Source organism: Dryobates pubescens, chromosome 6 (assembly GCF_014839835.1).
Source record: "Dryobates pubescens isolate bDryPub1 chromosome 6, bDryPub1.pri, whole genome shotgun sequence".
Lineage (NCBI taxonomy): Eukaryota > Metazoa > Chordata > Aves > Piciformes > Picidae > Dryobates > Dryobates pubescens.
The window spans coordinates 953,469-967,676 of NC_071617.1; the positions used below are offsets into that span (position 1 = coordinate 953,469).

General features: G+C 60.8%; 1 protein-coding gene across 1 annotated transcript in view; it reads left to right on the forward strand.

Annotated features, from left to right (window-relative positions):
- The first annotated feature begins 1,141 nt into the window (after positions 1-1,141).
- The window catches only part of CD109 (CD109 molecule), an 82,807-nt gene continuing 69,740 nt past the window's right edge, over positions 1,142-14,208 (forward strand). The window contains exons 1-4 of the mRNA XM_054162487.1: positions 1,142-1,983; positions 2,086-2,199; positions 2,248-2,721; positions 2,988-3,148. Coding sequence (XP_054018462.1) covers positions 1,142-1,983; positions 2,086-2,199; positions 2,248-2,721; positions 2,988-3,148 — 1,591 coding nt within the window. The remainder of the gene's footprint in view (positions 1,984-2,085; positions 2,200-2,247; positions 2,722-2,987; positions 3,149-14,208) is intronic.

A 14,208-nucleotide genomic window follows, 5' to 3' on the forward strand; every position in this document is an offset into this window, starting at 1 on the left:
CCTCCTCTTCCCATGGCACTGCCTCTGCCTCAGCTTCCACCACTGCCCCTTGTGCTGGCATTGGGCAGCCCCCAGCAGAGCCTGGCTCCAGCCTCTGGCCACTGCCCCTGCACAGCTTTAGCCCCAGCAAGGAGCTCACCTCTCAGGCTCCTCCAAGCCAAGCTCCAGAGCCCTCAGCTCCCTCAGGCTCTGCTCCTAAGGAAGAGCTTCCACTGCCTGCAGCATCTTTCTGCCTCTGCCATGGACTCTCCACAACCTCCATTCAGGGAGCTGTAGGCAGCCAGGAGGTCTCCCCTCAGCCTCCTCTCTGTCACACTAACCATCCCCAGCTCCTTCAGCCTCTCTCTAACAGATTTCTCCTCCAAATCACCAGCCAGTTCACATCCAACTAGCTTTGAGGTTCTTTCATTTCCCACCAGCACTCAGCTTAGACCCAGAACCATTCCTCAGTTCAGTCTGAGTCTGAGCCCCATGCCTTGATGGGCTCTCCAAGTCTCCCCAAGTCTCTCCAAGTCTCCCCAAGTCTCTCCAAGTCTCCCCAGGTCTCCAGAGCGCAAAGCCAGCAATAAGCAGGCAGCTTCCCCGCAGGCTGCCCCCCTGCTGGATGTGCCAGCCGGTAACATTCCTCTCCGTGTTTCTTTGGGAGGCTGTTGTGCTCCTCTGGCAATCCCACCAGCTCCCCAGCAGCATCCGGCTGAAGATGAGGGGTGGGCGGGCCGTGGGGAGTGGGCAGGCACCCGTGGATGTAGACGTGTGTATGTGGAGGCTCCAGCCCCGGCAGCCTTCAGCGCCAGGTTGGACGGCGCCTACAGCACCCTGCTCTAGCGGGAGGTGTCCCTGCCCAAGGCAAGGGCTCGGAACTCCATGATCTTTGGGATCCCTTCCAACCCAACCCATCCGATGCGATTCCACATCCCGCCGCCCGGCTCCCCTGCCCCGCTCCCCCTCCCGGTGCCTACCCCAGGAACGCCCCCGCGGGCTCTGCTGCGGTCTGGCCGCCGGAGCCGCGCCTTGCCCCGGGGCGGCAGCCTCTCCTCTGCCGTCCCTCCCTCCCTCCCTGCCGCCTGCCTCCCTCCCTCCCCCGCCCGCGGAGCCTCCTCCCGTGTCCCGGCCCTGCGCATAGCGGCGGGCAGCGAGCGGCATGGCGCGGACCCCCCTGCTCCTCGGCCTCCTCCTCTTCCTCCTCTGCGGCTCCGCGGCGGCCGGGTACGTGGGGCCGGGCGGGACGGGGCCGTGGGGAGCGGCGCTTCCCCTTCCCTCTTCTCCTCGCCCGGCGCGGAGGCAGCGGGGGGCGGTGGGGGCTGCCCGGAGGCTGCTGCCCTCCGTGCCCGGCAGCCTCCTGTCTGCCTCCGTGCCCGGCAGCCTCCTGCCTGCCTCCGTGCCCGGCAGCCTCCTGTCTCCCTCCGTGCCCGGCAGCCTCCTGTCTGCCTCCGTGCCCGGCAGCCTCCTGTCTGCCTCCGTGCCCGGCAGCCTCCTGTCTGCCTCCGTGCCCGGCAGCCTCCTGCCTCCCTCCGTGCCCGGCAGCCTCCTGTCTGCCTCCGTGCCCGCAGCCTCCTGTCTGCCTCCGTGCCCGCAGCCTCCTGCCTCCCTCCGTGCCCGGCAGCCTCCTGTCTGCCTCCGTGCCCGGCAGCCTCCTGTCTGCCTCCGTGCCCGCAGCCTCCTGTCTGCCTCCGTGCCCGCAGCCTCCTGTCTGCCTCCGTGCCCGGCAGCCTCCTGCCTCCCTCCGTGCCCGGCAGCCTCCTGTCTGCCTCCGTGCCCGGCAGCCTCCTGTCTGCCTCCGTGCCGGCAGCCTCCTGTCTGCCTCCGTGCCCGGCAGCCTCCTGTCTGCCTCCGTGCCCGCAGCCTCCTGTCTGCCTCCGTGCCCGGCAGCCTCCTGTCTCTCTTCGTGCCCGGCAGCCTCCTGTCTCCCTCCGTGCCCGGCAGCCTCCTGCCTCCCTCCGTGCCCGGCAGCCTCCTGTCTCTCTTCGTGCCCGGCAGCCTCCTGTCTCCCTCCGTGCCCGGCAGCCTCCTGCCTCCCTCCGTGCCCGGCAGCCTCCTGCCTCCCTCCGTGCCCGGCAGCCTCCTGCCTCCCTCCGTGCCCCGCAGCCTCCTGTCTGCCTCCGTGCCCGGCAGCCTCCTGTCTGCCTCCGTGCCCCGCAGCCTCCTGTCTCTCTTCGTGCCCGGCAGCCTCCTGCCTGCCTCCGTGCCCGGCAGCCTCCTGTCTGCCTCCGTGCCCCGCAGCCTCCTGCCTGCCTCCGTGCCCGGCAGCCTCCTGCCTGCCTCCGTGCCCGGCAGCCTCCTGTCTCTCTTCGTGCCCGGCAGCCTCCCGCCTGCCTCCGTGCCCGGCAGCCTCCTGTCTCTCTTCGTGCCCGGCAGCCTCCTGCCTGCCTCCGTGCCCGGCAGCCTCCTGTCTGCCTCCGTGCCCCGCAGCCTCCTGTCTGCCTCCGTGCCCGGCAGCCTCCTGCCTCCCTCCGTGCCCCGCAGCCTCCTGTCTCTCTTCCTGCCCGGCAGCCTCCTGCCTCCCTCCGTGCCCGGCAGCCTCCTGTCTCCCTCCGTGCCCGGCAGCCTCCTGTCTCTCTTCGTGCCCGGCAGCCTCCTGTCTGCCTCCGTGCCCGGCAGCCTCCTGTCTCTCTTCGTGCCCGGCAGCCTCCTGTCTCTCTTCGTGCCCGGCAGCCTCCTGCCTGCCTCCGTGCCCGCCAGCCCCCTGCCTGTCTCCGTGCCCGCAGCCTCCTGTCTCTCTTCGTGCCCCGCAGCCTCCTGCCTGTCTCCGTGCCCGCAGCCCCCTGCCTCCCTCCGTGCCCGGCAGCCTGCCTGGGGAGGGGGCAGAGCAGCGCTGCCTTCCCCCGCCGGCGTCGGCAGGGCCCCGCTGCGCTGCGCCGCGCCTGGGAGTGAGCATCCCCTCCAGCGCGGCAGCTCTGCGACCTTGCTTCGCGGGGGCTGGCAGTTTATTTTGGGCGGTGGTGTCTCACTCCCTGCCCCTTCTCGCTCTTCCCGTTTGGATTTTCCAGCCCTACGTTCCTGGTGGTAGCTCCCTGGAACATCAGGCCTGGGGCAAACCTGAGCGTGGGGGTGGCCCTGCTGCCGGACAGCCCAGCGCAGGTCACCGTCCGGGGAGAAGTCGTCAGGGATAATGTGACCGTCCTGAGAAGGGAGATGGTCTTTGAGAGAGGTAAGAGCCCGGAGCTGGCCGGCAAAGGATCTCAAGTTGCCTTTTTTAACGTGTTTCTTCCCCCCCACCCCCCAAATATTTTGCTGCTCCCAAAATACCACAGCTCCTAGAGGGTACTAAAATAGGAAGCCTTATTTTAACCAAGTGAAACCAGTCCTGCAGTTGAAAACATTCTTGCCCTGTGCTGGCGCTGGGCGCAGGTGTAGGGGCCTGGGCTGGCCCAGGGAGTGGCTGCAGGCTGGGCAGGCTGCTGGGCAATGCTGAAAACAAGCAGCTAGTGCTGAAAGTGTGAGGCATGTGGGGTCTGGGAGCAGCCTGGGAGCGCTCTGGCCAGTGCAGTTGGGGATGCTGATGAAGAAGGAGAGCAAGAGGAGCTTGCTGCCCAGCTTCTGGCTGAGAGGGAAGCAAGGAGGCTGATGGTAAGGGTCAAAGAAGGTGGTACAGCACCTGGAGCTAGCTGCTGCTTATGCCAGGAGGACCTGAGGATGATAGGGAGGTTCAATATCTTTATCAACAACCTGGCTGAAGGCATGGAGAGTGCCCTCAGCAAGTTCCTGAGGGTACAGAGCTAGGGGAGGGAGGCTGACAGCCCTCAGGCTGTGCTGGGGTCCAAGCAGAGCTGGACAGGCTGAGAGCTGCCTGCAGGCAAACCTCATGGAGCTCAGCAAGGACAAGAGCAGGGTCCTGCAGCTGGGCAGGAATCACAGCAGGCACCAGGACAGGGTAGAGACTGCCCTGCTGGAGAGCAGCTCCATGGAGAAAGACCTTGGAGTGCTGGGGGGCAGCAAGTTCTGCATGGGACAGCAATGTGCCCTGGGGGCCAAGAGAGCCAAGGGGAGCCTGGGGGGCAGCAAGAGAAGTGTGGCCAGCAGGGCTGGGGAGGTTCTGCTCCCCCTCTGCTCTGCCCTGCTGAGAGCACAGCTGCAATCCTGGGTCCAGTCTGGGGCTCCCCAGTTGAAGAGAGACAGAGAGCTGCTGGAGAGAGCCCAAGGCAGAGGCAGGAGGATGCTGAGGGGACTTGAGCATCTCCCCTGGGAAGAGAGACTGAGAGCCCTGGGGCTGTTTAGCCTGCAGAGGAGAAGGCTGAGAGGGATCTGATCAATGTCTCTCAAGAGCTGAGGGCTGGGGGTCAAGACCTGTGCTTGGGCAGGATTTGCTTCAGGCTGAGTGCCATTTATCCACTCTATTTTCCCGTTGCCAGCAGGACTGTTTCTTATGTTATTATCAGAGAATCACAGAACCCTCAGGCTGGAAGAGAGCCTCAGGGTCCCCAAGCCCAACCATCAGCCCTGCTCTGCAAGGCTCAGCCCTGAACCACAGCCCCAAGCCCCACAGCCAAAGCACCTTCAAACACAGCCAGCCCTGGGGACTCCACCACCTCCCTGCCCAGCACATCCCAAGCCCTGACCACTCTGCTGCCTAAGCTCCACTCTCAACCTCCCCAGGGGCAGCTTGAGGCTCTGCCCTCTTCTTCTCTCACTAATGCCCTGGGAGAAGAGAGCAGCAGCAGCCTCTGCACAAGCTCCTTGCAGGGAGCTGCAGGCAGCCAGGAGCTCTCCCCTCAGCCTCCTCTCTTTCCCACTAACCATCCCCAGCTCCTTCACCCTCTCCCCAGCAGCTTTCTTCTCCTCCAGCCACCAGTGGGAAAGCAGAAACCCACTGCAAACCTCCTGAGGTGCTGTGGCTGATTGTAACAACCACAAACCAACTGATCTCAGTGTTCTTCCCCGTGTTAAACAGCATTCATGCACCTGATCTGCTCGTGTCCCAGCCCAACAGCAGCAGTCCTGCTGCATGCCTCAGGCAGCTCATTCAGGAGGCTGTTTGCTAGCACCTCAGATCTGCATGCAAGTAAACCCAGGCTGCTTCTCATGCCTGTGGCTTTGAATGCTAAGTCTCCAGGAGGTGCTGGCTGCCACATTTAGATTTTACTTATTCAAATGTGCAGACTGAGACTGTGGGGCTAGACCCAGCAGAGGATTCAGCAGTGGATAAAGGACCCTTCCTATTCTGGGGAGAAAATGAGCTGGAGGCATTTGTGGTGCTGTGAGCAGTGAGCTTGCCCTTGTAAGTTCAACAAGTTCCTCTTCAAACCCTTTCTGGCAATATTTTGATACAAAACTAAACCAGACTCAAACCAACTGATTGATTGCTTGCCTGAGCCAGCAATGAGCTCTGGGGGACAAGAAGGCCAATGGCAGCCTGGGGGGGATCAGCAGGGCTGTGGTCAGGAGGTCAGAGAGGTTCTCCTGCCCCTCTGCTCTGCCCTGCTGAGGCCACAGCTGGAATCTTGTGTCCAGCTCTGGGCCCCTCAGGTCAGGAAGGAGCTCAAGGAGCTGCTGGAGAGAGTCCATGGCAGAGGCACAGAGGTGCTGCAGGCAGTGGAAGCTCTTCCTTAGGAGCAGAGCCTGAGGGAGCTGAGGGCTCTGGAGCTTGGCTTGGAGGAGCCTGAGAGGTGAGCTCCTTGCTGGGGCTAAAGCTGTGCAGGGGCAGTGGCCAGAGGCTGGAGCCAGGCTCTGCTGGGGGCTGCCCAATGCCAGCACAAGGGGCAGTGGTGGAAGCTGAGGCAGAGGCAGTGCCATGGGAAGAGGAGGAAGAATTTGTTCCCTGGGAGGGTGAGAGAAGCCTGGCAGAGGCTGCCCAGGGGGGCTGTGGAGTCTCCCTGTGTGGAGCTCTTGCAAGGCCAGCTGGATGTGTTGCTGTGTGAGCTGCTCTGGGTGCCCCTGCTGGGGCAGGGGGCTTGGGCTGGCTGAGCTCTGCAGCTCCCTGCCAGCCTCTGTGCTACTGTGATGCTGAGAGACAGGATGCAGTGATGTTGTTGTGGCTGATGTCAGACTAAGGATGTGAGCAGAGGCAGACTGGAGGGGGGTTTACTGGGCCAGCTGTCACCCTTGAGGGGAGGACCCTCTGTCTGTCTCCCAGGCATCTTTCAATGACATCATTGCTGCATACATTAGTGCCCAGAAAGTGCTGCTTTATCTCTCCCTTGGGCCTGCTGAGTTACACAGGGAGGCTGACACAGTGCTGGCAGTGTTCTGCTGGCATGCACAGGGCTGGTGAGCTTCCTTCAGGGACCTCCTCCTCCCCCTCTCCTCTGCCCTGGTGTGGCCTCCTCTGCAGTATTGTGTCCAGTTCTGGGCTCCTCAGTTCCAGAGGGACAGGAAACTGCTGGAGGGCATCCAAGGAGGCCTTGGGGATGATTAAGTGAATAAAGGTCTTTCTTATGAGGAGAGGCTGAGAGACCTGGGGCTGTTCAGCCTGGAGAAGGGAAGGCTGAGGGGGGATCAGACATGTTCAGAAGCACTCTAAGGGTGGTTGTCAAGAAGATGGGGCCAGGCTCTCTTTCTCTGGTGCCCATTGGCAGGATGAGGGGCAACAGACACCAGCTGGAACACAGGAAATTCCACCTCAACACGAGGGAAAACTTCTTTGGTGTGGGAGCCCTGGAGCAGGCTGCCCAGAGAGGCTGTGGAGTCTCCTGCTCTGGAGCCTTCCCAGCGCCGCCGGGACGCATTGCTGTGCAACCTGCCCCAAGTGATCCTGCAGGGGGATTGGAGTCCCTGGTCTCTAGAGGTCCCTTCCAAGCCCTCCCGCTCTGTGACTCCCTGTGCATGTGTCATGCAAAGCCAGGCAGTGAGGCTGCCGCTGGAGTCGCGGACTGCTGCCTGCCCAGAGGGCTGGAGCCGCGGCTCGGCCGCAGGGTCGGCGGCGCTGCCGCCCGGGCTGGCTCCGCTACCTGCTCTGTATTTTTCCTCGCGTGGCGACAGCAACAGCAGGGGATTAACTGCCTCGAGGGAGGCTGTCCTGACTAAGGCAGAACGTTGTGATCGTTTCGCTCAGTGTTTTCTTAGGCAGAGAGGTTCCCTGGCTCCCAGCGCAAACATCTGCGCCGGCGGCGCCGCGGTGGGAGCAGGGCTGGGCGCGGGGTGCTGGGCGCGGGGTGCTGGGCGCGGGGTGCTGGGCACAGAGGGCAGGCTGAGGGCAGGGCTTGTGTCAGCGCTGCTTGGCCTTGCAGGCTGGGCTTAGCTGAGCGCCTGGGCTCAACAGCTCTCCCATACCTGTTTGACAAAGGGCGTCTGTAGTGGCTGGAAGTTAAGGACGGGCTCTGATTCTCCAGCGGCAGCCCAGTGCGCTCTGAACCCCTGAGTGAGCTCCCTGAAGGGATCTTGCAGAACTGGAGACACTCTGCTTCTTTTCTCCTCCTCTAACTCCTGCTGTATTGCTGTTTTAAGAAGCAGAGTGCTGGCCCTCTGGTGTACCAGGGCGCAGTACAGAACGGGTGGCTACCAGGAGGATGCAGACTCCCTGTCTGCAAGGAGTCCCAGGGAAAAGATGAGGGCTCCAGGGCACAGGTTCCTGCCAGCAAGGCTTTGGATGCTGCCAGCAAGGCTTTGGATGCTGTCTCCCACACCATCCTCACAGAAGAGCTCAAGAAATGCAGCCCAGAGGGCTGGTCTGTGTGAGCTGGGTTGCAAACTGGCTCCACAACAGAGCTCAGAGGGTTGTCAGCAGTGGCACAGAGTCAGCTTGGAGGCCTGTGGCCGGTGGTGCCCCCCAGGGATCAGTGCTGGGTGCAGGGAGATTGTTTAAGACCAGTGAAGATAAAGAGATGCACTGCAGTGGAGCCAGAGCAGCTGAGGGTTTGCAAGCAGGGTGCTGCTGCCCCAGGAAAGCTGTGCAAGCCAGCACAGCCCAGAGGGAAAAAGAAATAGGAGAGAAGAGGTTTTGGTTGTCTGCAGTGGGTGGCAGAGGACCACACAGCACCAGCTTGAAGCTGTTCCTGGGCACTGCCACTAAGCCTTGGCAGATGGCTCTGTGGAGGTGCAGGATCAGCTCCTCAGCCCCATGGAATGTGGCTGCAGAAGGCCACAGTGGCTGTGGGCAGTGGGAGCAACAGCCACATGACAGCAGTAAGGGAGAGGCAGGTTCAGATGTGTGCCTGGATGGCTTGGTGTGCAGGGACTGCAGTGCAGAGGCACTCTTGCCATGCAGGGAGCAGTGCTGGGCCCAGTTTTGCTCAGTGTCTTTATCAACAACCTGGCTGAAGGCATGGAGAGCACCTCAGCAAGTTCCTGAGGGTACAGAGCTAGGGGAGGGAGGCTGACAGCCCTCAGGCTGTGCTGGGGTCCAGGCAGAGCTGGACAGGCTGAGAGCTGCCTGCAGGCAAACCTCATGGAGCTCAGCAAGGACAAGAGCAGGGTCCTGCAGCTGGGCAGGAATCACAGCAGGCACCAGGACAGGGTAGAGGCTGCCCTGCTGGAGAGCAGCTCCAGGGAGAAAGACCTTGGAGTGCTGGGGGGCAGCAAGTTCTGCATGGGACAGCAATGTGCCCTGGGGGCCAAGAGAGCCAAGGGGAGCCTGGGGGGCAGCAAGAGAAGTGTGGCCAGCAGGGCTGGGGAGGTTCTGCTCCCCCTCTGCTCTGCCCTGCTGAGAGCACAGCTGCAATCCTGGGTCCAGTTTGGGGCTGCCCAGGTGAAGAGAGACAGAGAGCTGCTGGAGAGAGCCCAAGGCAGAGGCAGGAGGATGCTGAGGGGACTTGAGCATCTCCCCTGGGAAGAGAGACTGAGAGCCCTGGGGCTGTTTAGCCTGCAGAGGAGAAGGCTGAGAGGGATCTGATCAATGTCTATCAATAGCTGAGGGCTGGGGGTCAAGGGGAGGGGGCCAAGCTCTTGTGGGTGCTGCACAGCAAGAAGCCAAGGAGCAATGGAGACAAAGTTGAGCAGAGAAGGTTTCAGCTGCCCAGGAGGAGAAACTTCTTTGGGGTGAGGGTGAGGGAGGCCTGGAGCAGGCTGCCCAGAGAGGTTGTGGAGTCTCCTGCTCTGGAGCCTTCCCAGCCCTGTCTGGATGTGTTCTGTGTGCCCTGTGCTGGGTTCTCTGCTCCTGCTCTGGCAGGGGCTTGGACTGGGAGCTCTCCAGAGGTCCCTTCCACCCCTGACACCCTCTGAGCCTCTGATCCTTTCCTGTGTCATGAGCTGCCTTCATTCCCCTGACTGTGTGTTTTGAGCCCTTAAGACTGAGTTAGAGCTCTTGGGTATTAGAGGTGTATGTAAGGCATGGGGTGTGAGAAGTACTTTGTGAACTCAAGAGGCTGTTTTACAACATCATAAGGAGTTTGGGCTCCCTGGAAATGGCTTCCAGTGCATGCCAATTAATTTGCACTGCTGCTCTGCACTTCTCAGTGGAGTGAATGCAGTTGCCAACAGGCTAGAGCCTGGCAAATGCCCAGCTGGGGTTTGTGAGACCTGCTGGAGCTTGTGAGAACATCTGTCGAGCTCAGACATGCAGGGATCCTCCCAGCAGACAATGGAAAGCCTGCTCTCAGCAGCAGGCAGGATTTGCATACTTAATTATCTGGTCCTGACCAGGTGAGTTTGGAAACAGGGAAGAGCTCTGGGAATAGTAAGTTGTGAGGCAATAGGGAATGAGTCACAGAGCCACAGAGTGGGCTGGGCTGGGAGGGAGCTGCAGAGCTCAGGCAGCCCAAGCCCTCTGCACTCAGCAGGGACAGCCCCAACTCCAGCAGCTTGCCCACAGCCCTCTCCAGCCTCCCCTTCAACAGCTCCAGGCAGGGAGCCTCAACCACCTCCCTGGGCAACCTCTGCCAGGCTTCCACCACCCTCCTGCTGCACAACTTCTTCCTCACCTCCAAGCTCAAGCTGCTCTGCTCTGCTTTGCAGCCCTTGGCCCTGCTGCTGTCCCTGCAGGCCTTTGCCAACAGTCTCTCTGCAGCCTTCTTGCAGCCCCTTCAGGTCCTGGCAGGCTGCTCTGAGCTCTGCCTGCAGCCTTCTCTTCTCCAGGCTCAACACCCCCAGCTCCCTCAGCCTGGCCTGGCAGCAGAGCTGCTCCAAGCCCCTGAGCATTCTCCTGGCCTCCTCTGGAGCCTCTCCATCAGCTCCAGGTCCTTGCTGTGCTGAGGGCTGCAGAGCTGCACCCAGCCCTGCAGGGGAGGTCTCAGCAGAGCACAGGGGCAGAATCCCCTCTCTGGCTCTGCTGGCAGTGCTGCTTTGGCTGCAGCCCAGGCTGCCCTTGGCCTTCTGTGCTGCAGGCTCACCCTGCCTGCTCCTGGCCAGCTTCTCCCCCCCAGCACCCCCAAGTCCTTCTCCTCAGGGCTGCTTTCTCTCCCCTCCTCCCCCAGCCTCTGCTGCCAGTGAGGATTGTCCCAGCCCAGCTGCAGAGCCCTGCACTTGCTCTTGTTGGACCTCCTGAGGTTCAGCTGGGTTCTCCTCTGCAGCCTGTCCAGGTCCCTCTGGATCCCATCCTGCCCCTCTGGGGTATGGGCAGCACCACTCAGCTTGGTGCCAGCTGCAGAGTTGATGTTGGTGCTCTGGAGCCTTTCCAACCCCCCCTGGCTGCATTGCTGTGTGGCCTGCCCTGGGTGCTGCTGCTCTGGCAGGGGCTGCACTGGATGCTCTCTGCAGCTCCCTTCCAAGCCCTAACATTCTGTGATTCTGTGATCCAGCCTCTGATGCTCTCTGATGTTAAACTCATTCTGGCAATATGGGAAGTGGTGAAGGGGCTGAGGGCTGTGATTCATTAGGATTACTGCATAGCTCTGCTCTTATGAAGGAATAAAGCAGTATTCCCTGGCTGGGGAACAAGGTGGGGCAGCAGTCCTGCACAGAAGGGTGTGTGGGGTGGGGGTTTAAAGGTACCAAAAGCTGAAGGCTTGTGAGCAATGCTGCAGTGCCCAAAAATAGAAGGCTCAAATGTGTGCACAGAAATACTCCCTGTGAGTAATGGGGAAGGAAGCTGGGAAGGGCCTGGAGAAGAAAGCTGCTGGAGAGAGGCTGAAGGAGCTGGGGATGGTTAGTGGGAAAGAGAGGAGGCTGAGGGGAGAGCTCCTGGCTGCCTGCAGCTCCCTGCAAGGAGCTTGTGCAGAGGCTGCTGCTGCTCTCTTCTCCCAGGGCATTAGTGAGAGAAGAAGAGGGCAGAGCCTCAAGCTGCCCCTGGGGAGGTTGAGAGTGGAGCTTAGGCAGCAGAGTGGTCAGGGCTTGGGATGTGCCACCATGACCTCAAGCCTTACCAAGCATCCCTGAGTGTCTCCATCCAGTAAGTATCCACAGGCTGCTGGCAGTACCTTGGAGAGCCGCCGAGACGAGCAGAGGGCTGCAGCACCTCTCCTGGGGGAGCTGGGGGTATTGAGCCTGGAGAAGAGAAGGCTGCAGGCAGAGCTCAGAGCAGCCTGCCAGGACCTGAAGGGGCTGCAAGAAGGCTGCAGAGAGACTGTTGGCAAAGGCCTGCAGGGACAGCAGCAGGGCCAAGGGCTGCAAAGCAGAGCAGAGCAGCTTGAGCTTGGAGGTGAGGAAGAAGTTGTGCAGCAGGAGGGTGGTGGAAGCCTGGCAGAGGTTGCCCAGGGAGGTGGTTGAGGCTCCCTGCCTGGAGCTGTTGAAGGGGAGGCTGGAGAGGGCTGTGGGCAAGCTGCTGGAGTTGGGGCTGTCCCTGCTGAGTGCAGAGGGCTTGGGCTGCCTGAGCTCTGCAGCTGCCTTCCAGGCTGCACCATTCTGTGGCTCTGTGATTCAGTGGTTCCATGACTCTATGATTCTGTGACTCATGATTCAATGATTCAAGGACTCCATGAGTCTCTAAGTGTGTTTGTAGCAGCACCTGCCACACCAGGGTCCACGTTCTGAGCCCTGAGCTGCCCAGGGCCAAAGGACAGGAAGGATATTTTAACCCTTCCCAAGGTGTGAAATTAAACCAGAGAGATACAGGGAAATGGAAGAGAGTAACAGATTACAGCAGCCTGGGACAAGCTGCCCACCCCCTGGGACCCTCCAGCCTCTGGAGGACTTTTCTTTATGCTTGACCCAATAAGCTACAACAGGAGGAGAAACTTCTTTGGGGTGAGGGAGGCCTGGAGCAGGCTGCCCAGAGAGGTTGTGGAGTCTCCTTCTCTGGAGCCTTTCCAACCCCCCCTGGCTGCATTGCTGTGTGGCCTGCCCTGGGTGCTGCTGCTCTGGCAGGGGCTGCACTGGATGCTCTCTGCAGCTCCCTCCCAGCCTCTGCTGCTCTGTGGTGCTGTGATGTCCAGAAATCTGCCACTGCTCACTGTGACTTCAGACCTCTTCCACATCCTAGGCTGAAATGACTCTCAGAAGCACAGGTGAAAAACAGGAGGGCAAGGAGCAATGAGCTGAAATGGAGTCAGGGCCTGAGTGAGTGCAGATGATCCAGGGGCTGAAGGGCAGCTCTGCTCATTTCCCTTGGCCCCAGCTCTGCTTCCCTGTGCTGAGCCCTGCAGTGACTTCCCTGCAGCTTCTCTCCTTGTTTGGGGCACTGGAAGCTGAGACCATCTCCATCCAGCCCTAGTGGTGGTGGCAGCAGTTCAAGGAGGGCTGGCACAGGTCCCTGTGTTTGTGCCTGAGCCCTGCCAGGGGAAGCATTTGAGATGCCTTCGTTTGTGCAGCTCCCCAGCACTTAAAGGGAAACCCTCTGCCTGTGTTTGCCTCTGCTGCAGCTGGGAGGGGAAGCTCAGCCCAGATCCTGACTGCACAGACTGGGAAGTAAAACAAATGACCATTGGATGCAAGAGGAAGAGAGTGGCAAGGTCTGCAGAGCTCACTGTGCTGCTAATGGGGATACAGAGCAGAGGCAGAAACAGCTCTTGCTCTCTTTTCTTCCCCTGCCACTTCTGCTGGCAGCTTTCCTCTCTCTTTTCCATGCCCCTGCCAGGGGACCTCAGGGAGCTGCTGGAGAGAGTCCATGGCAGAGGCACAAAGATGCTGCAGGCAGGGGAAGCTCTTCCTTAGGAGCAGAGCCTGAGGGAGCTGAGGGCTCTGGAGCTTGGCTTGGAGGAGCCTGAGAGGTGAGCTCCTTGCTGGGGCTAAAGCTGTGCAGGGGCAGTGGCCAGAGGCTGGAGCCAGGCTCTGCTGGGGGCTGCCCAATGCCAGCACAAGGGGCAGTGGTGGAAGCTGAGGCAGAGGCAGTGCCATGGGAAGAGGAGGAAGAATTTGTTCCCTGGGAGGGTGAGAGAAGCCTGGCAGAGGCTGCCCAGGGGGGCTGTGGAGTCTCCCTGTGTGGAGCTCTTGCAAGGCCAGCTGGATGTGTTGCTGTGTGAGCTGCTCTGGGTGCCCCTGCTGGGAAGGAGGTGAGTGGTTCCCCTGGATCCATCCAGGGGCTGTGGGGAGTTTCTGTGCTGTTTATAAATGACAAATCTATCTCTCTGTATCATACCTCTGTTGTCTGGTGTGCACATATTGGTTGCACCTCCTCTCCCTGGGTGTCACTTGCTGGCCAATAGAGCTCCACTTGCTCCCAAACCTCCTGAGCCAGCCTGGCAATTTGATTCTGGGGGTGGGGAAGGGGAATTGTCTCCAAATGAGCTGGGGGTTGGTTTGAAGCCAGCACAGCCCCTGTGGGCTGCTTTTGGTCCCCATTTACTGTGCTGACCACAGAGAATCAGAGAATCCCAGAAATGTCAGGGCTGGAAGGGACCCCGAGGCTCAGCCAGCTCCAACTGGGCTCCTTCTGGGCTCTTGCTGGGAAGAACTTTCTCCTCACCTCCAGCCTAAACCTCCCCTGGCACAGCTTGAGACTGTGTCCTCTTGTTCTGGTGCTGGGTGCCTGGGAGAAGAGACCAAGCCCCACCTGGCTGCAACCTCCCTTCAGGGAGTTGTGGAGAGCAATAAGGTCTCCCCTGAGCCTCCTCTTCTGCAGGCTAAGCCACCCCAACACCCTGCTAGCTGTGGGAGCTGTACAGCTGAGGCTGAAGTGTGATCAAACAGATCTTCCATTCACCAAGAGGACAGAAACCTGCAGTGGATTTCACCACTGACATGTTGTAACTGCAGCTCTCACTGAGCACAGAATCACAGAGGGGTAGGGGCTGGAATGGGCCTCTGGAGAACATCCAGTCCCACCCCACCTCCTCGAGCAGGTTCACCTCCATCAGGCTGCACAGGAACCTGCCCAGGCAAGTTCTGAATGTCTCCAGCACACAGCACTCAGGGGAGGCCACCCCAGCAGTGAATCCGGGGGGTGGTGATCACCCCTTTGACCAGCTGCTTGTGCTGGGTCTGATGCACCTCAGGATGCAGCTTGCCCTCTGGGCTACCAGGGCA